This window comes from Lithobates pipiens, unplaced genomic scaffold, assembly GCF_037356315.1.
Source record: "Lithobates pipiens isolate NorthernLeopardFrog02 unplaced genomic scaffold, aLitPip1_a1.2 Scaffold_19, whole genome shotgun sequence".
NCBI lineage: Eukaryota > Metazoa > Chordata > Amphibia > Anura > Ranidae > Lithobates > Lithobates pipiens.
The window spans coordinates 168,885,965-168,911,542 of NW_027507764.1; the positions used below are offsets into that span (position 1 = coordinate 168,885,965).

A 25,578-nucleotide genomic window follows, 5' to 3' on the forward strand; every position below is an offset into this window, starting at 1 on the left:
TGTGAATACGTTTTAAAATGGTTGTAAACCTCATATGTGAAAAATATGAACAAAGCATTTCCCTCTATAGTGTGTACTTGTCTCAATCCAGAGCACAAAGTGTCATTTCTATCTGCTGCTCTGTTCCTCTACTATCTGAGTCACTGACAAGTTTTTCTGATACCAAGAGAAAAATGGTGACGGGAGGGATTTCCAGCTGATTGACTGCCTCAGTTCTGTTCCTGTGTGGAGAGGAGTTGTGTCCCTTCCCTCCAATCAGCTCCTGTAACTCTTTTCACTGAGCTGTGCAGAATGTTATTTCGGGGCTCCCATGCTTTGACGGCTCAGGCGAGCGTTAAATTCTCGGCTTCAATCTGCCATAGAGAAAAGTGCTGATAAATGGGTACAGCTTATATGAGGATTGGTTTCATCTGTGTGTATTGCCTGAAGTCATTATCTTTACTGGGTATATGAAAGGATTTACAATTGCTGGTGTCCTTTTATATCAAATTTTGCCACGCCACTCTACCCCTAAGCAAAACTACACTGCTGAAGACACCTTCGTCTGTCAGGCAGCCCCAACTCTGGCACTGAGGTAAATAGTCAGCTTTGGATACGGTTGGGCAGTGGGATAGGGGGCAGAACGGGATTGGGACTAATCATGGTGTCGATCAGTTGGTGTGATCAAATTGAAATCGCAGAGGGAGTATAATGGCATGCGGAGGTCAGGACTAAGACCGGCCATACACTGTTCGAATCTCAGCCGGTTCAGCAGGAACCAGCTGAGTTTTGAACTGTTAATGTGCAGGCTGAATGTACCAAGTTGATCAATCAACGTGGGTACAACCAGCCTGCCGGATTTGCAAGTGCCTGCTATAGCCGCTAGCGATTTTTAAACGATGTCTTGCTGATTCCCGTGTCGGCACTGCCTGTGGTTGCAGGAAATAAATTTCCACATTGTGTGACTGGCCTAACACACAGGTTTCAGGAGTGCGTAATTGTGAGAATATACCTGTCTTTTCCTAAACCTCTCCATGAACGACATCTGGGTGCTGATGCTCTGGTATTTTGGTCTGTCATGCCTGCAGTGCTGGCTTTTACATTAGTTATACTAACAATTCTACTGTCAGGTTTACGTTGAAGGACACCTTTCATGGCATCAATGTGAGGGCATTTGTATCTAGTGGGTGGCCTTGGATCACAAGAAGACAAGCTTTCAATATATGGATACTTCTATTGTCAGAAAAATTGGTCAATTTGCTCCCTGGAATCATTTTACAACTACAACAGTAAATGAAGCGCTGCTTAGGACATATTTCCAAAGGTTATTCCAAATTGCTTTGGACCGTTTCGCTCTTCTTTTTCACCGTTATTGAACATGAGTATATCTGTTCTGCATGTAACCTGACAATTTATCAAGACTTTATTTTTGGTGCCTCTCTCTGCATTCTGTTAGACTTACGTTTTCACCATGTGCAGGAGTGACGTAATCGTGGTTTTCGGAAGAAACACTGAGGGAACATGTCGGCTCCCTTGGCGTGGACCAGGATCAGATGTCGAGGCCTCCTTATAAGGTGAGTATTTTCATAAAGAGCTAGTATGTGCTGCATACTAGCTCATTATGCCTTTGCCTTGCAGGTTTTTTTTCTTTAAAAAAAAATCTGTGCGGTTAAGGTATACAACTGCTTTAAAGGAGAAGTCCAGCCTGAGCTAGTTCTGAGCTTCTCCTATGGATCACAGGATTGCAGTTAATTTTGCACTCCTGTGACCTGTTTTCAGCAGAGAGTGGACTGAAGTCGGCTCTCTGCTGATGTCACAGGAATCGGTCCAGGCACCACGCTATCACAAATAAGTCTGGATCCGCCAGGTGCGGACGCCCCTCTCAGCGAGCTAATGAGAGCCTGAGACGGCCACTCCCTGCCGTTCTACCAAACCCATACGCATACTTCTCTTAAGTCTTGATGCTGACAATTCAAAACGGAACGCCACATATTTAAGAGGTAATTTCACAAGTGTTAAAGCAATACTAAACAAATACGCTTGCGCTCTCTGGGGACAGCCATACACATTTATGAAAAAAAAAAATTTCTAGTGATTTTGTAAATTTGAATCTTCTGACTGCAAACTTACAAAAGCTTTACATGGTGCAACTGCAAGAAGTGGTGTTTTTAATTGCTGGAAGGTGTGTGGTCGATTAAGTGAAGAACATAAAATATAGTTATCTGAAAGTTGAAATGCTTTTTGATATGCTCTGTAGCAAAACATGAAAAATGTGTCATTTAACATTTCAACATCTTTCAGTGATGTGAACAAAATAATCTGTCATGGCTGGTCCCCTCTTGTACATCCCTTAATGGCTGTGAAATGGTTATTTTTCAACCTGCAGTTATTCAGGATCTTGATTATGGTTTCAGCAGGCAGCAGATAAGAATCCGCAAATTCCCTTCCAGTGAAGATGTGAATTAGCCCATTATTGCTCATGACTGAGCCGTCCCATGTTAGAACTTGGTTTTTGATACCAAGAACCAAGCGAGTAGGAAATCTGATCTTGATCTCCATCAGCAGCATACATAAGACATCGGGCATCAGTTTTACCCCAAGTATAAATAAAATAATTGGTAACCACTTTCTTTGTAGGCAAAAAGGTAACCTAGTAGCAAACTCATTACTCTATGACCCCTCTCACACGTTTGTATAGAATTCAGCTTTTAGCTGCAGATAGATGAAGTTATCTACCGCACCTAAACTCACACAATGCTTTCCTATGGCCCCATTCACACGCTGCATTTAGCAACGGTATTGTTACATGGGGTTTGGTGCAGTTAGAAAAAAATAAATTTGACTGTGTCCAGGACCAATTTATTGCAGCTATCTTCACATAACTGCAGGTAATCTCAGTGTACTATTTCACCTGCAGATAGCGGCGGCAACAAGGGAAGAAAAACAGCAAGCACATTTAGAAATGGAAAGAATGTTTCAACGCAGCTAATTGCAATGTACAACTGCAAGTGATCGCTATGCCAGGATTCTCTGAATTTCAAAATAACAAAACATGCTTTAAACAGCAGCAGAACAGCCGTCCATGTGAAAGGGGCCTATAGGTTTCAAAAATGGATGCCTCTTTGATGGTATTGCTTGTATATTGTAATGTGGCGACATGTCTGCTTTATGACCGACCATAAGGGCTCGTTGATATGGATATTGCTTGTATCCAGCGCCTGCATTTTTGGGTTTCATTCCTCCTGCCTTGGTAACATTCCTGGCAGATGCAGCTGACGTCTGTATAAACATCCATCAGTAAGTCCGCCAATTTACCCGCCTGTTTGGCTCTGCACTCTATCAGACTGCGCACTTGGCATGGGTTCAAACAGGCTGCCAAGCACCCGTCTGAACATTCCCTAATGGTTTTATTTTGTATTTGCAGGACTTACAGTATACAGGTGCATCTCATACAATTTAAAATATCAAATTAATTTCAATAATTCAAAAAGTGAAATTCATATACATTTTATATAGATGCGTTACACAGTGATTTCAAGCATTTATTTCTTTTAATTTAGATGCTTACAGCTGGTGAAAACGCAAAATTCAGTATCTTAGAATATTACATAAAGCCTATAAAAAGGGATTTTTAATGCAGAAATGTGAGCTTGGTGAAAAGCATGTCCATGTAAAGTATAGTATGCACTCAATACTTTTGCATGAGTTACTGTATCAATGCGGAGTGGCATGGAGGTGATCAGCCTGTGGTAGGGAACCCCCGATTGCTTTGATGGCGGCCTTCAGCTCATCTGGGTCTGGTGTCTCATCTTCCTCCTGACCATATCACACAGATTCTCTTTAGGTCAGGTGCGTTTGCTGGCCATTCAAGCACAGTGATGCCATGGTCATTAAACCAGGTATTGGTACTTTTGGCAGTGTGGGCACGTGCCAAGTTCTGCTGGAAAATTAAATCTGCATCTCCATAAAGCTGGTCAGAGGGAATCGTAAAGTGCTTTAGAATTTCCTGGTAAAGGGCTGCACAGACTTTGAACTTGATAAAAACCCAGTGGACCAACACCAGCAGAGGATATGGCTCCCCAAATCATTACTGACTGGAAACTTCACACTGGACCTCATGCAATTTGGATTCTGTGCCTCTCCACTGTCCCGCCAGACTCCGGGACCTATTTCCAAATGAAATGTAAAGTTTTCCACAGTCTGTGATGATTTGGGGAGCCAAAGTTGGCTCAGCCCTCTACCAGGAAATTCTATATGACTTCATGCTTCCCTCTGCTGAGCAGCTTTATGGAGTTGTAAATTTAATTTTCCAGCAGGACTTGGCATCTGCCCACACTGCCAAAAGTACCAATACCTGGTTTAATGATCATGGGATCACTGTGCTTGATTGCCCAGCAAACTCTCCTGACCTAAAGAGAATCTGTGTGATATGGTCAGGAGGAAGATGAGACACCAGACCCAGATGAGCTGAAGGCCACCATCAAAGCAATCGGGGGTTCCCTACCACAGGCTGCTGGTGTTAGTGTAGTGTTGGTGAAAACTCGCATTGATGTCGTCTTTCGTCGGAAGTTGGAATGAAAAGGCTCCGCGAGGAGAGATTACATCACTTCCTCTGCTTCTGTTTACATTTCAGAAGCAGAGGAAGCTTCCCATTCATCAGACTCAATCATGAGGGAGAGGCCATGAATTGGTGGCCTCACATCGGCACCGGCACATGAGCTCTGAAGGACTGGCAACCCCATGCTGTTCCTTTGGAGCTGTGTGACGTGGCCAAAACCGCGCGCAGGAGTGACAATCGCGGCTCGTCCAGTCAGACTGCGTCCCCGAACCTTGGTGGAAGACCAGATGGAAGTCTGACCGTGTGTCCGTGTTCGTCCAATCCGCTCTGCAGACGGATAGAAAAATAGGATTTTCCTCCGTCTGCAGAATCGGACTGTTGCGGAGGCGGACGAAATCGAGTGTCTGCGGATGCTCATCCGCAGACACCCGCTATCCCATAGGGATGAATGTATGTCCGTATTTCATCCGCAAACGGATGGATGAAATACGGACATATCGTCCGCATGTGTGAAAGGGGCCTAATAGTTTGCTACCACTTTAAAAAAACAAAAACAAATCCAGCCTCGTTATCTAATGATTGGTAGGTAAGCTGCGATTTGTATTACATTTTTTTGACTTTCACTGAGCTGCGGGAATGAAGCCGCGCAAATTCAGCTGAACTCGCACGATTTCACTCCCGCATGTCAGTCCGGATTTTGGCAGCAATTTCAGAGACTTTTTTTTTTGTGCAGGTTTCTGCACAGATGTCAATGTAAATTGCAAACCGTAGTACAAAAACTGTATTTTGTAATTGGTGCAGCGCCGCACTGATTAGGCCGCTACCATTGACGGCAATTGCTACCTATTTGACACGTCAAATTGCTCCAGTGTGAACCAGGGCTTATACTGGTTTAAGAGACAAGGAAGGGGGAAATAGACTGCAATGTGATTTTTCATTTTTTATTTTTATTTTTTTTCATATCTGCATGCAGTGTTGTATAGTATGATTTTTTATGAAACCAAGGAGATAATCTGACAATGAGCTTTACTACAAGCATTAACCTCTGCTTGAGAACGGGCCCCTTTTTGAAACAAAATACAACACCCACCATACAGCAGCTCATAGATAGATAGATATACAACATTGCTGCCGCCTGTCAGAAGCAGAGGATGACACTGAAATCTTCCAAGCGCCAAAGTTCTCGCCTTTAGACAGCCATCTAACCTCAGACAAACTAATTAGCTGTAAAACACATTCAGTGGGAATGAAGCTTTACTAAAGTATTACTGCAAACTGTGTATTCTCATTAATCGCTCATCAACTGTCACACATGCAACAGGGACTTTTATCACAGCATCACGCTACTGTTTCCTGGAATGTTGTGTACTGAAAACTTCTTCAAAACTCAACTGTAAGTGTGAATAAAAAATTCACTTATGGTACAGAAATATATGATTTTTTTTTATTGTGCACAAATGGCAATAATTGCCTTTTTTTTTTTTTTTTTTAACATGTCATAACGTGAAAACTAAAGTCTCTTTAACCAGAAATACAGATATATATATAAAAGGCAAAAATTCAGTTAGTTTAAAGTAATATTAAAGCCCCATACACACATGAGATTTTCTGCTGATTTTTGTCTTCAGATTTACCGAAACCATGTAGTGCAAAGGCCTGCCTGCGTACAAATTGAAACGCCTAAGGTTTGACCTCATATTATATGGTTTTGGTAAATCTGAAGACCAAAATCGGCAGACAATCTAATGGTTTGTATGGGGCTTAAGACTGGGTTCACACTTATGTGACTTGGATCTCAATGGAGCCGGTTCACACATCTTCGGGGCGGCTGTGGAGCGCACTGCAGAAGGGTCCTGTGCATCTTTGGCTCCATTTCGGGTCCACATTCATGCAAAAATTTGGACCGGACGCTGCGAGCTGCGCCGCAAATTTTTCCTTCAGATTTACCAAAACCATATAATATGAGGTCAAACCTTAGGAGTTTCAATTTGTATGCAATCAGGCAGGCCCTTGTACTACATGGGTTTTGGTAAACCTGAAGGAAAAACTCAGCAGAAAAACTGATGGTGTGTATGGGGCTTAAAGGGTTGTTATTTTAAAAAGGAAAAAAAAATATATAGCCCTGATCCTCTTTCTGGGGTCCCCTGCTGGCACTCTAGAGTCCTCCTTTTTGGTGAGTACCCCATAAAAAGTCAGCACAGAAGGTAAAAAACCTTAAAGCTTTACAGCCACTTTAATTGGCTGAATGTGACTTGGTATTAGCCTCTTGTAATTCCCTATGTACAGCGGCACTTGGACCAGAAGATTTAGGGAAATGACTGAAAGCCTAACAAGTGTGCTGCATGTGTTGGCAAGGAACTTGCTGACCCTAGAAAAGAATAGAGGGATAACTTTATTAATCTGCTGCCACTTTTTCTCTGTCCAGTCCACTGGACAGAGAAGGGCACTTTCACACTGAGGCGGAGGGACGTCAGCAGTAAAGCGCTGCTATTTTTACTGTTTTTTGCGGCGCATTTTGCCTGGTAGTGGGCCGCTTTTAACCCCTGCTAGTGGCTAATGAAGGGGTTAATAGCGCCCTTGTAGAGCCGCAGGCCATTGATTTAAGTGGGCAGGGGCACTTATTAGCGGTGTATACACTGCTCCTAAAGCGTCCCAAAGATGCTACTTGCAAGACTTTTCTTTAACGTCTCACAAGCGCGCACCGCTCCAGTGTGAAAGCCTCGGGCTATCATACTGGAATGGCAGGAGAGGCTCTTTATAGGTGCTATTTTAAGAGCTGAAACGCCTGTAAAGCACCTCAGTGTGAAAGTAGCCTAAGACTTTGTATTTTGATGATGCTACAACAGATCTGCTGCATACCTGACAATTGCTTCGCTGGCAGTGAGAGCAGCACAGGAGGCAGAGGGTTGGCATGTTGTGTGGCATTCAAGAACTGGCCGTTTTGATAGAAGATGCCTAATTTTAATAAACCTACCCACTAATTGGATTGTGCCTTTTGTGGTTGTGTCTGCGCAAACTATTCTAGGACTACAGAGACTCAGTTTGGGGACCTGTCACCTGGCTGAGCATAAAGCAAAACCTGGTTTCTGGACTCCTAAAAAGGATATTTGGGGCAGGAGCACTCTGAAGGTACACTTCTGTAGAAGATTACTGAAGAAAAAAGCAGAGAATGTTGAATTCAAGGACACCACTTGTATAAGCATTTAATTCTTTGCATACATGCGGAAAAAGAAATTTGCCCAGAGATGAGCACTTACACCCTATCACTATTTGCTCAGCTTCATCATTTTGTGATCGGACTGGTTGGGTAAAAATTAGCTCCAATTTTTTCCGCAAAAAAAAAAAAAAAATTTCCTCTGGGTGATCAATGTACATTGCAAGAAATATTTTTATTTCCTTTTTTTTTTTTACATTTCTACTTTCCTGCTCTGAAGAAAATTTAGCTGTATGTTTCTCTAAGTTTTTTGGATACTGATTCTGAAAGTTGCCGATTAATTTAAATCAACTGGTGTATTTGCAATGCTCGGACAAGTCGCAGTGGCTCCATCCCTTAAGAAAATTTTTCATTTAGTTGATCACTTTTAAATTTATTTTTTTGTTGCAGAGGATGCCTAAAACCTGACCAACTGTGTACTGAATGCCCCCAGGAGCCTATTGCATTGACATTCTAGAAAATTACAGCTACTGCAGTTTGAAATTGAAAGATAATGTTTAATGACCTTAAATTACAATATGGATTGTGTAGCAACTGTATATGCTATATTAACTTTTTTTTTTTTGCTTGCCATATATATTTGAGTTTTTCCATGAAAGTGCCATTATCGTTTTTATGGAGGTAAAAGGCTGTCTGTAATAACCTAGTATTAAGCTAACCTCCTTGGAGTGTGTGACCATAACAGCCCTGCTGTGCACGGGAGGTATAACTCAACTCTCCAGTCATGTAATAACATGTTTCAAATTATTGTATGTGTGATAATAATCCTGCAAGGATACGATTGACAGCAGGGCGCTGGAGGGAAAGGTTTGATGCCAACTTTTATTTAATTGTTGAAATGCTATCGCGTGTATTGAACGATGTATGCAAATGGTAAATCCACTAACCGTTTGTTTAGCCATTGTGGAAATTTAATCAAAGGGGATGTAAAGGCAGGAGGTTTTTGATCTTAATGCATTCTATGTATTAAGATAAAAAAAACCTGTGTACAGCCCCCCCTCCCAGCCCCTCTAATACTTACCTGAGGTTACGCTAGATCCAGCGATGTTGCAGGAGTGTGTCGGCTGCCCAGGACTCCCCTCCTCATTGGTTGAGACAGCAGCATGGCGCCATTGGCTCACGCTGCGGTCAGTCAAGCAAATGCGGAGAGAAGGGGGCGAAGCTGGGCTGTGGCTCAGGTGCCCCCTTAGCAAGCTATGGGGGGCACTGAACAAGAGGTAGGGGACAGGAGCACAGAAGAGGAGGTTCTGGGGGCTGCTCTGTGCAAAACCATTACACAGGGCAGGCAAGTATAACATTTGTTATTTTTTAACTAAAAAAAAAAAAAATCACTTTAAGCCTCTTACAAAATGATACTTGTTACTAAAACCCCTAAAGTGATCCGGACAGCTGGTAAATAAAAAATGTAAAAGTGAATTCCCTTCAAGTACCTGGGTTGATGGAAGGACTTTACACTACCCTTGTCTTTCCATACGTCCTCTTCCTTCATGCTAGCAATGACAGCCTATCACTACAGGCAATCAGCAACGGTATAGGAAATACGATGGAAATGTCAGCCATCAAGAAGTCACTCGAGTAGCAGAGATATGGAAGTTGAGTTTTTTTTTTTTTTCTTCCTCCAGAATGTCTGTAGTATTTACACCTTTTAGGATATATGTAAAATGTGTTGACGTGTTCATTGATGCATCTGTACAGAACACAATCCTAATAGAAGATGACGGTGGAAGTTTGGCATCTAGGTTTGTCTAAAGCCGACCCTAGATAATGCAATTTTCTTTCTTGCAGCAATGGGCGAACACAGCGATTTATTGCTAGAGGCTATAATCACTGACGATCGCATAAAAAAAAACCGACATGCTGATTGTCGATTTGATGGATCAACTTGGGTACAGTCAGCCTGCCTATAGATGGTTCATCCCTGCTGAACCGACTGAGATTCAAACGGTCTATGGCTGGCTTAATTCGTTGTCTCCTAATGTTTTAGTACTTGCCGAATCTTGACTTGTGGCCGGATTTTTTTTTTTTTTTTTTATTTTTTATTTTTTTCATAGCTGTTCCTTTCTATTATAAGCTTTAGTTTAACAAAGTACGGTTAGCTTTGAAAATCTTGTTGCCAAGAAAAGGGTGTTTTGAGATATACTGTATTTATGGGCGTATAACACGCACCCCAAGTTTAGGAGGGAAGTTTAAGGAATAAAAATTAAGTTTTAAATGCCCATCAATGCAGCCTTATCAGGGTTCATCTGCAGCATTGTCCATCATTTTGGGCGACACACCTGTCGCCCAAAAGAACTTCTTTTGGGCAGCAGGCGTCCCGTGATTCTGTTTGCACGATTTTACTCTGTCACCCGACGAATCGCAGCAAAATCGCGACGCCCTTTTTGGAAGTGATTTTGAATCGCGGGCAGAATTGTGGCGATTCTGTATGCTAAGATGTGAACTGAGCCTAAAGGATTCACACATCAGTATTGGTCTTCTCTGCAAACTGCATCCCTAATATATATATATTTTTTTTTTTTATTGCTCTCAAAACATCATGGTTGAAGAAAAAAAGGCATATTTTGGCATTGCTAAACCATATGCTATTGCTGAGGTTTCTATTGCATCAATAACAATGTTTTCTCATCTTATCAAACTTTATATATAATCCCTATGCAGTACATTCAGCCTGGGTTTGCACTTGTGCGAACAAAGACATTGCATGTGATTTGTACCGCATTGCTGTGCACATATAGATGTATGGCTGAACTCTCATCATATTTGCACGAAAATGCTGCAGGGCTTTATTTTTTATTTTTTTTTATTTTTTTTGAGCCTGTAGAGCATTGCAACAGAGATCAGCAGATTTCTGGTGCCATGCAGGTCTCCTTTAGATCTGTCAGTGCATCTGTGTGCCCATACATCATGCATGAGCAGGTAGATGCAATCTGACAAGGCGACCCAATAAAGAAAATGAAAAACATTGCATCTATGCAAGATCTTCCTGTAATGAGGACTGGTTACTTCTGTGCTCTCTCCTTGTGCTGGATGACTGGTCTTTTCTCCGCCCCTCCTGTAGTGGATGGATTCTGTTGAGTCACTCCCACAGCGTACAGGTAGTACATAAGGCCCCTTTCACACTGGGGCGGTACAGCTCTAAAATAGCAACTGCAAAGCACCCTGAAACAGCTGGTGCCATGTCTCCAGTGAAGGCCCAAAGGCTTTTCACACTGGAGCGGTGCGCTTGCAGGGTATTAACTCCGGCAAGCAGCATCTTTGGAGCAGTGAAGGAGCGGTGTATACACTTGAAATCAATGGGGCAGCACAGCTATACCACCGGCAAAGCATGGGAGGTTTTAACCCTTTCAGCCGCTAGCGGGGGCTTAAAACCACCCCGCTAGCTAAAAAGCGCCATTTTTACCGCTGACGCCGCTCCCACCCCAGTGTGAAAGGGGCCTTACAGTGAGGATGTCACTGCGCCTTTACAAGATGACAGTGTTTGCAAAGTCATTTGGTGCACACAGTGTGAATTTATATACGGTACTTTATCATACTAGCATCTGATTTACATAAACTAGCTAATGTCAATACTATGAACTGTATCCATATGTCTGTTATAGATGTGCAAACATGTACTGACCACCTTCTCAAAGGTGGTTTAAACCAGCAGTTTTGGGTCCCTGTAGGTAACCCTCAAAAACATGGAGATAACATAACTGGGATCCTTGTTGGAAATGGAACCCAGAACCCCAACACTCCAAGGCCAGATTCCAAACTACTAAACCACCACACAAATGACATTCTGAAGACTAAACGCACTTCTTCATAGGTCAGCAAAAGTTTTCCGGTTGTCCCTGAATAGGCACTTGTGATTGAGGGTAATAAGTTGTGCAATGTCAGCGCATTGCAAGTGAAATGTGAGGGGACAGGAGGATTAGAGCTGCCATTTATTTTCAGAGGTATGTATGGCAATTTATATATTACAGATCAGTTTTTGCTCTCTGGCATTAAATTTTAAATAAGCCATCACGGTTCAGCGGTAATTTACACTGTGCCATTCTGACTTATTGTAAAACAGCTAAATATGCAGCTGAAATGCATCTTTTGTGAACTGATTTTCTATTAAAAATATATTTTTCTCTTTGTTTACCTATTATTGCCATTCTCACATTCTCATGCCCAATCACATTTGTGCAATTCTGCAACACACCTGCTCCATGAGAATGAAAGACCTAGTAGTTTTAATCTTCTTCATTCAAGCCCGCAGGGCTGAACGGAAAAAAAACTGACCGCTCAGGAGGAGCCTCTGTACTAAATTACCAACCCCACACTACTCCCCCCCACCCTCTTGCGCACACATTCCCCCTAAGAAGCACACTATGGTCACTGCTGAGGGTGCTGATCAAGACCCGATAGGTAGTCCTTTTTCAGTGATGCCCCTTTGACAGAAGCTGGCCAAACGGTCCGACTGCAGTACACACTGGGTCGAACGTGTGTGTTAGGCATAACACGACATACGTTAACTTACATCAGTAGGAGTCCAACCTTGCTGTAAATCACGGCAATATCCATATTAGGAACCTGGAGCTCTACAACTTCCTCTATCTGCTCTGTACAAATAGATGTTATATTGGGACATGTATGAAAATCAGTTCTAAGATCCTCCTTGTAGTTCTAATTCCAGAAAGTCTGCGCACACACACACACACACTCCCCTTGACCCTGCTAACCTGCTGCAAGAATGAACGCATTGTTCAGTGCAGTAATCTGTTTAATTTGCACTGCGGAACCACTCATGCTCAGAAATCATATACTGTTCATCTGTCACATCCAAAACTTTGCACAAAAATATAATTAGAACTAACAGACTTTACTGGCATTGAAGGGAAGCAAACAGATATTCCTATAAAAATATATAGTACTTTATATAGTACTTTATTACTAAAGAATAATAGTACTTTATTACTAAAGAATAAAACTTACTTGGCCAAATAGATAAAAATTAGCCCAAATAGCCACACAATTAGAAGTCCGGGTGCCAACTCAAGGACCACACTAGTATTAACGCTTTAGTTTGTCTCATAACCGTATATTGTGTGGCCATAAGTCAACGCATTTCCATTTTTGGCTTCTTCAGGACGGATAAGAAAATTGGCAGTGATAACTGAACATACAGAAAAGAATAACACATAATTATGTATATTGGGTAACAATAACACAGTACATTGTTGTGTATTCCATAGTCAGATCATGACAGACACCTTACATAGAAGGCATGGGGTGTACCACTCAGGCTCACCCCTTTTATGATATGCAGGGAACTATGGGAAGTGTTCTGGGGGGAACCAGCCGTCGAAAAACTATCGGTTATCTGGGTTTTGCCGATAGAAAAAAAAGTGCCGATAATGGCTACAGAAATACTTGTGCGTGAGATTTTCCTAGGTCATGTGACTGAAAAACGGATGCGTTTTTGATGTGTTTGCCACATTTTCAATGCATTTCAATAGGAAGGTGTTACAGAGCAGTGTGAAGACGTACATTGAATTTACACGGGATGCGTTTTTTTTCTCTGTTTAACACAAAAGCGCTTCAAAAACTATTAAATAAAAACTTGAATATAATACAATAATATGTAAAAAAAAAAAATTATTTTTTTTTTTTTTTTTTTTTGTAACTGTCCATTTTGGTGTTGGTTTTCAGTCAAGTACATCCTGAATTTTCAGTTTCAGAACAGAATTTTCATTTCGGTGCACCTCTAGGAAGTATAGATTATAGCAATGGCAGTATTTATTGGCGTGTTATACGCCAATACTTCAATTTTAGCTACCTCGGAGTGGATAGAGGGGGGGACGGGACAAGTGCCATCAGATTACATACAGTGAGACTCTCCGATTTACTTGGCGGCCTTTGTAATAGGAAGTCCCATCTCCTGGGCCCCATTGGACCACTGTTCTGTCTATCATAGGAGAATTATCACTGTATGTCATCTGTCGGCGCTCATCCTGCCCCCCTACCTGTCCCCTCTAGGCTGCAGATGGGCATCGATCAGGCGGCATTGATGGCAATGGGAGAGGCTGTGGATGGGCACTGGCCCTTATTGTGCTTCAAAGTTCCATATTTTAAATTTAACTTTTTTTCACTGAAACTTCCCTCTTAAAATGAATGTGCGTGTTCTATGCCGATAAATACGGTATTTAAGAATTAGGCTTCATGTACACTGTATACCCTTTTTGCCTCACAGGAGAAAAACAGGTTTAAAAAACATGCCTACATTTTTTGCAAATATATTTAGGCGCGTCAAGCACTTGGGCATTTATTTCATTAGCCAGAATATTCTGGCCATTCAAACGAAAAATCGCTTAGGCACTAAACTCATCTGGCGCTTGCAGGTGCAGTTAGGCAAAATTTTGACTTTTTTTTTTTTTTTTTCTGCCAAAATCCTCTTCTGTCTCTAAACTCCTATGTGTGCATGGACACAGTCTAACATGAATGGGCATTTAGAGGGTCGTTAAAGAAAAGTTAAACGTCTTGAAAACCGCTCAAGTGTGCAAGATCAACTCAAAGGTAGGCACAAAAGTGACGTGTGCTATTTGTATAGCGATGTCATATTGCACCCTAAGGCTACTTTCACGCTGGCGAAAAAGCGGCACTATATTTAGCGGCACTTTACCGTTGTTTTAGCGGCGCTGATCGGCTGCAGTTTTAACCCCCGCTAGCGGCCGAAAAAGAGTTAAAACCGATCCCCTAATCTTTTGAATGGGAAGGGGCGCTTTAGAAGCAGTAAATACACCGCTCCTACAACGCTCCAAAAATGCGGCTTGCAGGATTTTTTTGACCATCCTGCAAGTGCACCGCTCCAGTTTGAAAGCCCTCAGAACAATGTAGGTTGAATGGTACTGGGCATCATTTAACCCAGGAAGCCAAAGAAGTAAAAGGAATCTAGTTTTGTTTGTTTGTTTTTTTTTTTTTTTTTTTTTTTACAAAAAGCCTGTGGCTCCCCCCCTTATTCCTAATATCTTGACTATCTGGCCTTGCCTGACACACCACTTTTGTATGTAAAAAGTCCTGACCCCAGGCCCTTTTCTTACTTTATTTTATTTTATTCCTTTGGCTGGTCCATTCTGTTGCTGACTCCAGACATCCAGGGGGGTATGAAATGAGGCCACTGCTGCATGCATACATTGTACTTTAAATTCTTATCATTTAGATGTGGTTCATGCCAGCTGCAATGGGTTGTATTTGGCAGCACTGCCCAAGGTTTAGACCAGCAAATGTGCCTTACTTGCTATTAGTTTAACGGTGTTGGTTTGACCTATTAAATTCTTACACAGTGCATTGCTCCCACACATAGGGGTAATGGACTGTAATGTTAAAAAAAGAGCCAATAGTTAGAGCAAGCACTGCAATGCTTTGTACAATGCAGCACACAGACACTGGGCACACCAACGAGCACACATTATGGGCACCCACTGGTGTGAATAGCCCCTTAAAATTGAATTCCAAACCAACAGCTAAATATTTTGTTGGAATTCATATGCGATCTGCAATTTGCAATTCTGTTCAGTCTTTTGTGATTCAGACAGTCATGGCACAGTTCATACAGGCATGTGTTTGCCCTGTTTCAGCGGTTTAGCTCTTCAGTTTGCTTTCCCATCTCTCCACCTCACTGGGCTTTTCATAACGTCAGAAAAGAAGCCGTGTTGCCTCTGCCATGCTTTAGAATTTCCTGGCTGTCGGTGGTATGTTGGGGGACATGCGCTGTGGTTCCTCCTGACTGCTGACGATAAGCGGGGTGCAGACAACAAATAATTCTGGTAGGCCGTTTTTAGCAGCTTTCTCGTCTTCAGAATCTGAGAGTCGTTGATTGGTTACATTTATGAATATTCACATGTTGCCATTTAAAATGGATGAAGAAAAGTTCAGGATGGAGATCTTTAATGTAAATTCAGAATAAAATCATGTTTTACACATCCTTGCTTCCCCCCCCCCCCCAACTCAACATGTTTAGATGCCAACCACCACATTGCAACACCACTGAGGTGAATAGAGCTGATTGAAGTGGCACTTGTGACGTTTCAATAAAGTTGTAACAAAAATAAACAGTGTACAATGTGACGTGCTAGAATCCTCCCCAGAGTAGACCAGCTTTCTTGTATTTAGCGCAGGGGTCTCAAACTGGCGGCCCTCCAGCTGTTGCAAAACTACAGGTCCCATCATGCCTCTGCCTGTGGGAGTCATGCTTGTAACTGTCAGCCTTGCAATGCGTCATGGGGCTTGTAGTTTTGCAACAGCTGGAGGGCAGGCAGTTTGAGACCCCTGATTTAGAGCAACTGCTGGTCCCCCAAAGGCCTGAACAATTTAAATGGTGCTTATGATCCAGCCTTTCTCAACCAGGGTGCCACCGGAGGTTGCCAGGGGTGCCATGACATCCTGATAGGCATTCAGGTGACACCAAGCTCCCGCTCTTCTGCCCAGGTGCAGTCAGGAAAGGGAAAGCCATGTAAGGGGGAGGTATCTTCCCGAGTCCTGAGCACGCTCTGTCTCCACCCTACGGTGCAGTGCCCAGCAGTGGAAGTGCAGGTGTAATTTTTAAAAAGGGCCTAAAAGTACTTTTCAAGGCTGTGGTAACCGGGAAAAGGTTGAGAATTAGTTACATTCAGTAAAAACTACATGGCAACATGGTCATTGGATTCAGAGATTTAGCTCTCAACTTGAATGCAAAATAATACTTTTTTTTCCGATTTCCATAAAAAAGTATACGTAAACCTTCACAATTTAATTTCTCTATTTGCTCATTTTGGTCAGTCATTCCTTTTTTGAAGGCATTGTGCTAAAATGGTTCATACTTGTTGGTCCTGCCAGAAATCCAGCATTGTCCTCTGCAGTCTGTTCTCTCAATGTCACCAGGAAGTGTTTTAGGATGAAAGGTTATATTTTATTGGTCATTCTAATGTGATGGGCAGTTTCAATGTAAAATGCAAAGGTTTGGAATGAGGAAAGACAGGGGAAAAAACTCAGGATTTGCATATTTTGTAGGTTGCTTAAACTTTTAAGGTATATAGTTATTGTGCAATCATGCTAAAAACCCAGCCGTAAAATCTTTACGGTGTTTTTTCCAGTGTTGAGTGCTTTACTCTGTGTTGAGTCAGAAATCTTAAACTTGTACTGAGAGGATGTGTATGCTGCCATTGCCAACCTCTGAAAATGTTGCTTGGTGTCTGCTGATCAGTGGCATTTTAATATTTAAGCCATTGACCCAAAACAAGCGTGCAGCTCAGTAGTGCTGACTTAACTTGCTGCATGATTTTTTTGGAACAGGAAATTTTGAAGCCAGGCATCCCGCACTTTGCTAATTGGATTAGCAATAGTAGTCTTATAAGGAGGAGCTATTAAAATTGTCTCTCATTTATGCCATCATACGTAAATTCAAAGGGTGTTGACAAACCATGTTATTTGATTAAAAAAGATAAAGTATTCGCTATGAATTAGGAAAATAAAAATCTCTATTTCAAGCATAGGCTAGATCGCATTTTGTTTCTGGCTACCAATCATTACTTCAGAATCTAATAAGGCCCAAGTCTCGAGGCCTGAGCCCCCATATAAATTAGACCCTTTTCACACTGAGGTGCTTTGCAGGCGCTATAACACTAAAAATAGCGCTTGGTAAGCTCCCCGAAATAGCCGCTGCTGTCTCTCCAATGTGAAAGCCCCGAGGCCTCTCGCACTGGAGCGGTGCACTAGCAGGACACTGAAAAAAATCCTGCTAGCAGCATCTCTGGAGCGGTGTATACACCTCTCCTGCCCATTGAAATAAATAGGGGCAGCTCGGCTATACCACCGGCATAGCGCTGCAGCAGCGCTTTGCGGTAGTTCTAACCCTTTCTCGGCCGCTAGCCGGGGTAAAAACACCCCGCTAGCGGCCGAATAGCGCCACAAAATTGATGGTAAAGTGCCTCTAAAAATAGCATCGCTTTACCACCAACGCACCCAACGCTCCAGTGTGAAAGTTGCATTATTCCAAACTGCAGGCAGAAAAGGGTTTAATAAGATGTGAAAATTTTTTTTTATCTTAAAACGGCTATATGAAAGTTTTATAATGCTCCTTGGTCAATTTTATTTTGGTTGCTTGGATTTAAACACTTGCCTTGAGGACCACTTTTTCATTGCTTGTATAATTTTATTTAATACAGTTAATATTTAATACAGAATGCTTCCTTACTATGTATGAGCGATATGTGCAGAATAGGGGTAGCTCCTCTGACTAAGCTTGATGTAGTTTGTTGTGAACATTGTTGAACAGCAGAAACTCAAATTGCAGCCGCTTCACAATGTGGTAGTGAAGCTGTAAAGTTCTGCCTCAACTGCACCACCTGCTGACTGCATGTGGTAAATAGGAAATATTTATCTGACCAAAAATAGAGCAATAGTCCTGAGCTTAGTGTAAAAAATTATATATTCTCTCAATATACATGTAAAACATTTATAAATTCTTTCATATTTTTTCATGTATGCTTTTGGAACATTGAATTAAAGTGAAAAATAAGCCTTTACTGTCAGTGCTTCATGTTCTTAAACTGTCTCCTGTCATTTTAGGTGAAATCCGTAAAAACGGGCTCCGTCTTTTGGACGATATGCTGCTGTTTGTCTTATTTTTACATGGTAAGTTCATGCCAGATACATTTTCTGTTGTCATTCAACAATGCCCCAATGTCCAGCATCTATCTTTTGCAATCTGACATCTTTAACTGCTTCAGCCCCGGAAGATTTTAACCCCTTCCTGACCAGAGCACTGTTTTGTGATTTTGACACTGCGTCGCTTTACCTGACAATTGCGCGGTAGTGCAATGTTGCACCCCAAAAAATTGATGTCCTTTTTTTCCCCACAATTAGAGCTTTCTTTTGGTGGTATTTGATCGCCTCTGGCTTTTATTTTTTGCGCTATAAACAAACAAGGGACAATTTTGAAGAAAACAATATTTTTTTTACTTTTTGCTATACCCCCCCCCCCCCAAAAAAAAAATATAATTTTTTATTTATATATATATATATATATATATATATATATATATATATATATATATATATATATATATATATATATATATATATATATATATATATATATATATATATATATATATAAAATTCCCCTCAGTTTAGGCTGATATGTATTCTTCTACATATTTTTGGTTAAAAGAAACCTCAATAACAGTATAGTGATTGGTTTGCGCAAAAGTTATAGCATCTACAAAAGGGGGGATAGTTTTATGGCTTTTTATTTTTTTTTTCTTTACTAGTAGTGACGATCTGCGATTTTTATCAGGACTGCGACGTTATGGCGGACACATCGGACAATTTTGACACATTTTTGGGGCAATTGGTGTTAATACAGCGATCAGTGCTATGAAAATGCATTGATTACTGTACAAATGTCACTGGCAGTGAAGGTGTTAAAACTAGGGGGGCGATCAAGGGGTTAATGTGTTCCCTATTGTGTGTTCTAACTGAAGGGGGGAGGGAACTGTGAAAGCATTTTTATTAGTACATTACTTGTACAGGAAACTCACATTTTTGTTGTAAATCATGAGCATAAAAACGATATCCATCTTAGGTACATCAGGTCTGTCATGCACTCACAGAAAAAACGCCTGGCTATGTATTGAAGACAGGCCACGCTTTGAGTATCTTCTCCACTGTGGCCGCCTTTTCTCCACTTAGCGGTGTCTTCAATACATGGCCAGGCGTTTTTTTGTGAGCGGAACGAGTGCATGACAGACCTGATGTACCTATGATGGAGATCGTTTTTATGCTCGTGATTTACTACAAAAATGTGAGTTGCCTGTACAAGTAATGTACTAATAAAAATTGTGTCATACATCTACACTCAGAGGCCCCCCCCCCTTTGTGCTTTTGTTGTAGAATTTTGGAACTTGGTTTCAGTTCCCCTTTGGAGGAAGCCCTGCTTGTGGAATTCACCCCATCAATCTCCTTATTGGACTTTAGCAATAATTCTGCTTTATGCTCTATTAATGGACTCCATCTTTAACTCCATTTAATATAGTGTTGCTATTTACACTTTTTTTTTGTCCAGAAAAGTTTTTTTCCCTCTTTATTGTCCTGACAGCTGCGCCTTTACTTGTATACGGGGAGGGAACTGTGCATGGGAGTTGACAGATCGCTGTTCATACTCTGTATGAACAGACGAACTGTTCTCCTCTCTGAGAACCGGAAACTGTTTACACACACCGATCCCAGTTCTCGGTGTGCCCCGAGTGATCGCGGGAGACCAGTGGTGATCGCAACAGACAGGCACTCGCATCAGCTCCGTGGGCGAGCACAGGACATACGCCCCCTAGTGGCATATTGTTACCGATGTAACTTGACAGTGGTTCGCACAGCTGGGCCATGTTGCCACAGTACTGCGGCGGCTGGTCGGCAAGCGGTTAAAGTGGTAGTTTGTAAAATGGTTTGAGCTTTGTGATGAAGCATGTCTAGAATGCTGGTCAGGGCTGTCTATCACCATTAACTTTCATAGCATACTTATGGAGTTATTCAAGTTCAGGTTTTTAAAGGCAGCATAAAAAGCAGTTTTGGGTTGCATTAACCGGAGATGCACGGCAGTACTGAACTAAGGTCATGGACACTACAGGACAGTCTGACATGCAGGCATGATCCAAACCATTTGTGGCATCTCCACTAGCTTTCATATCTGAGGTTATATTCACATTTCTTTACCATAACATAGGTAACAGACTGTGTGCAGAACTGTAGTGCCATGCATTTTAAATGTTGCAAAGCACCCTGCCAGCGCCCCCCAACATGTGCTTTTTAGTGCACCACCAAACAGACCTGATGTTGCGATACATTGGGTTAAAAAAAAAAGCACTACCATAAGAACCTGGATTTTGGTCAGGGTGGATTTTATTTAAATCGGGTTCATTTAAATGACTAGTACAAAGGCTTTATTTAAATCCAGTTGATTTTTAAATCATAATTTTTAAAGAGCAACTGTCATCTTTGACCTGCTTGCTCAGTCTCAAGGTGACTCGCTAGAGGCTGAGCTGTTGACTCACTGACAGTCCCATTAACTTTAATGGGGTGGCTGATGCGGCAGTGACACAAGGTGAGGGACGTGGCAGCTGCAGGTGAGTGGATGCCCGCTAACGGGCGCTGCCATGATGGATCTGAAATGACAGGTGCTCTTTAAATGTAAGGACTGATTCTTGCTGGTAGTTAGAATCCTTAACCACTTAAGGACAGAGCCTCGTTTTTTTGAGATTTGCTTTTTAAAAGTTAAAATCAAAATTTTTTTATATTTTTTTTCTGCTAGAAAATTACTTGGAACCCCCAAACATTATATATATATATATATATATATATATATATATATATATATATATATATATATATATATATATATATATATATATATATATATATATATATATATATATATATATATATATATATATATATATATTTTTTTTTTTTTTTCCTCTAACACCTGATGCAATACTTTGTCATACTGTATTTGCGCAGCAGTGTGACAGCTAACTGCTGCCATAACAATATTCCTCTTTAAACAGCTGGCACATAACGGCGGGCAGTCGGGAGGTGGTTAATATTTGTAAAACAAAATGAAGGTTTCGTATTTAGAATAATAAGCTGTCAGGTTAAAGCGGGATTCCACCCTAAAGTGGAACCTCCGCTGATCGGACCCCCCCCCCCCCCCTCCGGTGTCACAATTGACACCTTTTCAGGGGGGAGGGGGGTGGAGATACCTGTCAAAGACAGGTATTTTCACCCACTTCCGGGCATAGACTCCCACGGGAGTCTACGCCATTTCCTGCCCTGCCGCGCTGTCTGCTGGGACACACACGGGTCCCAGTGACAGCGCAGAGATTTCCTATTGCGCGGCTCGCGCATGCGCAGTAGGGAACCGGGAAGGGAAGCCGATTCGCTTCACTTCCTGATTCCCTCACCTAGAATGGCGGCGGCAGCCGCCGAGGCCCGAGCGGTCGATCGGCCTCGGCTGCCGGCATCGCTGGAACCCGGGACAGGTGAGTGTCCATTTATTAAAAGTCAGCAGCTGTAGTATTTATAGCTGCTGGCTTTTAATATTTTTTTTTTTTTGGCAGAATCCCTCTTTAATAAAAGTGATATCACAGATTTTAGGTTATCACACATACAGTGCCTTGAAAAAGTATTCATAACCTTGAAATGTTTCACGATTTGTCATGTAAATGTATTTTATTGGGATTTTATGTGATGGACCAACACAAAGTGGCACATAATTGTGAAGTGGAAGGAAAATAAATGGTTTTCAAACACATCTATGAAAAGTGCGGCATGCATTTGTATTCAGCTCCCCTGAGTCGATACTTTGTAGAACCACCTTTTGCTGCAATTACAGCTGCAAGTCTTTGGGCATGTCTCTACCAGCTTTGCCCATCTAGAGTGACATTTTTGTCCATTCTTTCCAAAATGACTCGAGCTCTGTCAGATTGAATAGAGAACATATGTGAACAGCAATTCTCAATTGGATTGAGGTCTGGACTTTGACTGGGCCATAAACACATAAATATGCTTTGATCTAAGCCAAGCATGCCCAAAGTCCAGCCCGTGGGCCAATTACAGCCGCGTTCCAGTTTTGAACAGCCCGCCTGGTAATTTGGACATGTATATCTTTTGTGGCCCCCAACGCATCTCTGAGCGCCGGGGCCACAAAAGATATATATGCTGGCTGCCTTGGAAGAGAGAGGGAGGAGGAACGAGTACCGTACATACGGTATTTATGGTTTACGCAGGCCTCTATAATAGAAAGTCCCGTCTCCTGTGCTGCCATTGTACGACTGTTCTGTCCATCAAAGAAGGTGGGGCTTTCTATTAAAGAGGTCGCTGAGAAAACTGTTTTGCCTGTATGTAATCTGTTGGCGCTCATCCGGTCCCCCCCCTCTCTGTCCCCCCCCTCTCTGTCCCCCCCCCTCTCTGTCCCCCCCCCTCTCTGTCCCCCCCCCTCTCTGTCCCCCCCCCTCTCTGTCCCCCCCCCTCTCTGTCCCCCCCTCTCTGTCCCCCCCTCTCTCTGCACTGATGGGCCATAAGTCTACACTGCTGGATTACCTTACTTGCAATGGAGGCAGATGATGGAAACATCAGCTGCTGTGCTGACATCGTTGAACGTCAGGACAGATAAGTGTCCGATTAGTAAGTCAGCAGCTGCAGTATGTGCAGCTGCTGGCTTTTAATTTTGGTGGGAGGTCTGCCCACCGCTTTAAGTTTTTTTTTTTTTTTTCCTGAAACTTCCCTCTTAATGTGAAGGTGCGTGTTATATGCCAATAGATACAGTATATCCAAAGAACACACTCCAAGCTCATCTCTTCACCACACAGCCACAAAGGCAGGAGAATTCTTCCTGGGCAGTGTATTGGTGCTCGGACGAACACGCTTGCACCGAATTTTAATCGTTCAAAAAATATCAGGCAAAATTGTCGGCCCCCACGCATGTTCACTTCATCAAATCTGGCCCGCTTTGAAATGTTTTGACACCCCTGTTCTAAGCCATTCCATTGTAGCTCTGGCTGTATGTTTAGTGTCGTTGTCCCACTGAAAGGTGAACCTCCGCCCCAAGTCTTGAGTCTTTTGCAGACTAACAGGTTTTCGTCTAAGATTGCCCTGTATTTGGCTCCATCTATCTTCCTATCAACTCTGACCAGCTTCCCTGTCCCTGCTGAAGAAAAGCATCCTGACAACATGCTACCACCACCATGTTTCATGGATGTTGTTGTGTTTAGGTGATGGGCAATGTTATGCCCTGTACACACAGTCGGACATTCCGACTACAAAATCCGTTGGATTTTGGCCCGAAACTTGTCTAGCTAGCATACACACGGTCGCACAAAGTTGTCGGGAAAATACAATCGTTTCCAAACGAGATGTCGTCAAACGCGTACGTCGGGGCTATAAACGGGCCAGTAGCCAATAGCTTTCATCTTAGTTTATTCTGAGCATGCGTGGCACTTTTGTCCGTCGGAATTATCTACACACGATCAGAATTTATGCGATCAGATTTTGTTGTCAGAAAATTTCAGATCCTGCTCTCAAACTTTGTGCGTCAGAAAAATCGGATTTTCTGAAAACATAATCCGATCGGACTTTTTCCATCGGAATTTCTGAGCGTGTGTACAGGGCATTCGTTTTCCATCACACAGCGTTTTGATTTTAGGCCAAAATTTTATTTTGGTCACATCTGACCAGAGCACCTTCTTCCAAATGTTTGCGACTAATAGTTGTCCTGTGGACAGATTCTCCTACCTGAGCTGTGGATTTCTGCAGCTCCTCCAGTGTTACCATGGGCCTCTTTGCTGCTTCTCTGTTTTAATGCTCTCCTTGCCCGGCTTGTCCATTTAGGTGGACGGCCATGTCTTGGTAGGTTTGCAGTTGTGCCATACTCTTTTTCCATTTTCGGATTGAATAGTGCTCTGTGAGATATTCAAAGCTTGGGATGTTTTTTTATAACCTAACCCTACTTTAAACGTCTCCACAACTTTATCTTTGACCTGTCTGGTGTGTTTTGTCCTTCATGATGCTGTTTGTTCACTAAGGTTCTCTAACAAACCAGGCTTCTCAGAACAGCTGTATTTATACGGAGATTAAATTACACACAGGTGGACTCTAATTACTGATTAGATGACTTCTGAAGACAATTGTGTTCACTAGATTTTAGTTAGGGTTATCAGAGTAAGGCCCCTTTCACACTGACGTTCCGTTCAGGCCCGCCTGTCAGTTTTTCAGGCGGACCTGAACGGGTGCTCCATAGAGCTCTATGGAGCGTCGGATGTCAGCGGTGACATGTCCGCTGACATCCGACCTGCTCCGATCCGAAAAAGTGTAACGGAGGAAAAAGCTATTTTTCCATCCGTCATCGGATCGGGTGACGACGGGCACTGCGGTCCGTCATCCGATCTCCCATAGGGGAGAGCGGCGCTGTGACAGGTCTGTCCCTGCGCAGTGTGCAGAGACGGACCTGTCATCTCCCTGCTCGGCGGGGATCGACGGAGTGATCCCCGCTGAGCAAACGGATATCCAAGGGGCGGATCAGAACTGATCCGCCCCGTGTGAGAGGACCCTAAAGGGGGCTAAATACAAATGCTCAACGCACTTTTCACGTATTTTTTTTTTTTGTAAAAAATGTTGAAAACCATTTCATTTATCTAAAGAAACAAACTAAAACTCACGCTAAGGAGAATGTTTAAAATGAAAAAAATCAATAATCATTTAAAGTGAAAAAATATATAAATAAAAGAATTAGGTCCGCTACTGCTGTTTGCAAAGGTATAAACCTTAAAAATGGATAACAAGATAGAAAAACTGCCCAAGCGGAATAAAGTACTTATAGATAAAGTGCTTAACTTATACAATAGTGATCATATAATGTGTGTATGTATGTATATGCGTGTATGTATGTAATCTCATATCAAAATAAAATACAATGTAAAGTGCATGGCGTCTTAAGGCTGGCTCACTAGAGGCTGTGCCAGCTGCCGGTCCAGGCATCTGGGTGAATCTTGACGGCATAGCCGTGATCAGTCCAGTGCCTGGACCGGCTGAGTGATGTCAGTGGACAGCTGACTTTAACTCGCTGTCAGCTAAAAACGAGTCACAGGAGTTGAGACTGAACAGCATTGATAGTGCGATACTTCTCCTTTTAACATGGTAGCCCTAACCTGATTTATGACTATTGTGTTGAATTGGTTATTTACCAATATTAGACATACCTGTTCCAAGGGGGTGGTACCTTCTAAACTAAAGGGGTGCAATGCTAATGATGATTAAAGCAATTTTTTAACAG

At 42.3% G+C, this 25,578-nt stretch overlaps 1 protein-coding gene across 1 annotated transcript in view; it reads left to right on the forward strand.

The window, feature by feature from the left end:
* Positions 1 to 25,578, forward strand: part of STT3B (STT3 oligosaccharyltransferase complex catalytic subunit B) — a 218,910-nt gene that overhangs the window by 109,839 nt on the left and 83,493 nt on the right. Inside the window, exon 4 of the mRNA XM_077491460.1 lies at positions 18,324 to 18,389. Coding sequence (XP_077347586.1) covers positions 18,324 to 18,389 — 66 coding nt within the window. The remainder of the gene's footprint in view (positions 1 to 18,323; positions 18,390 to 25,578) is intronic.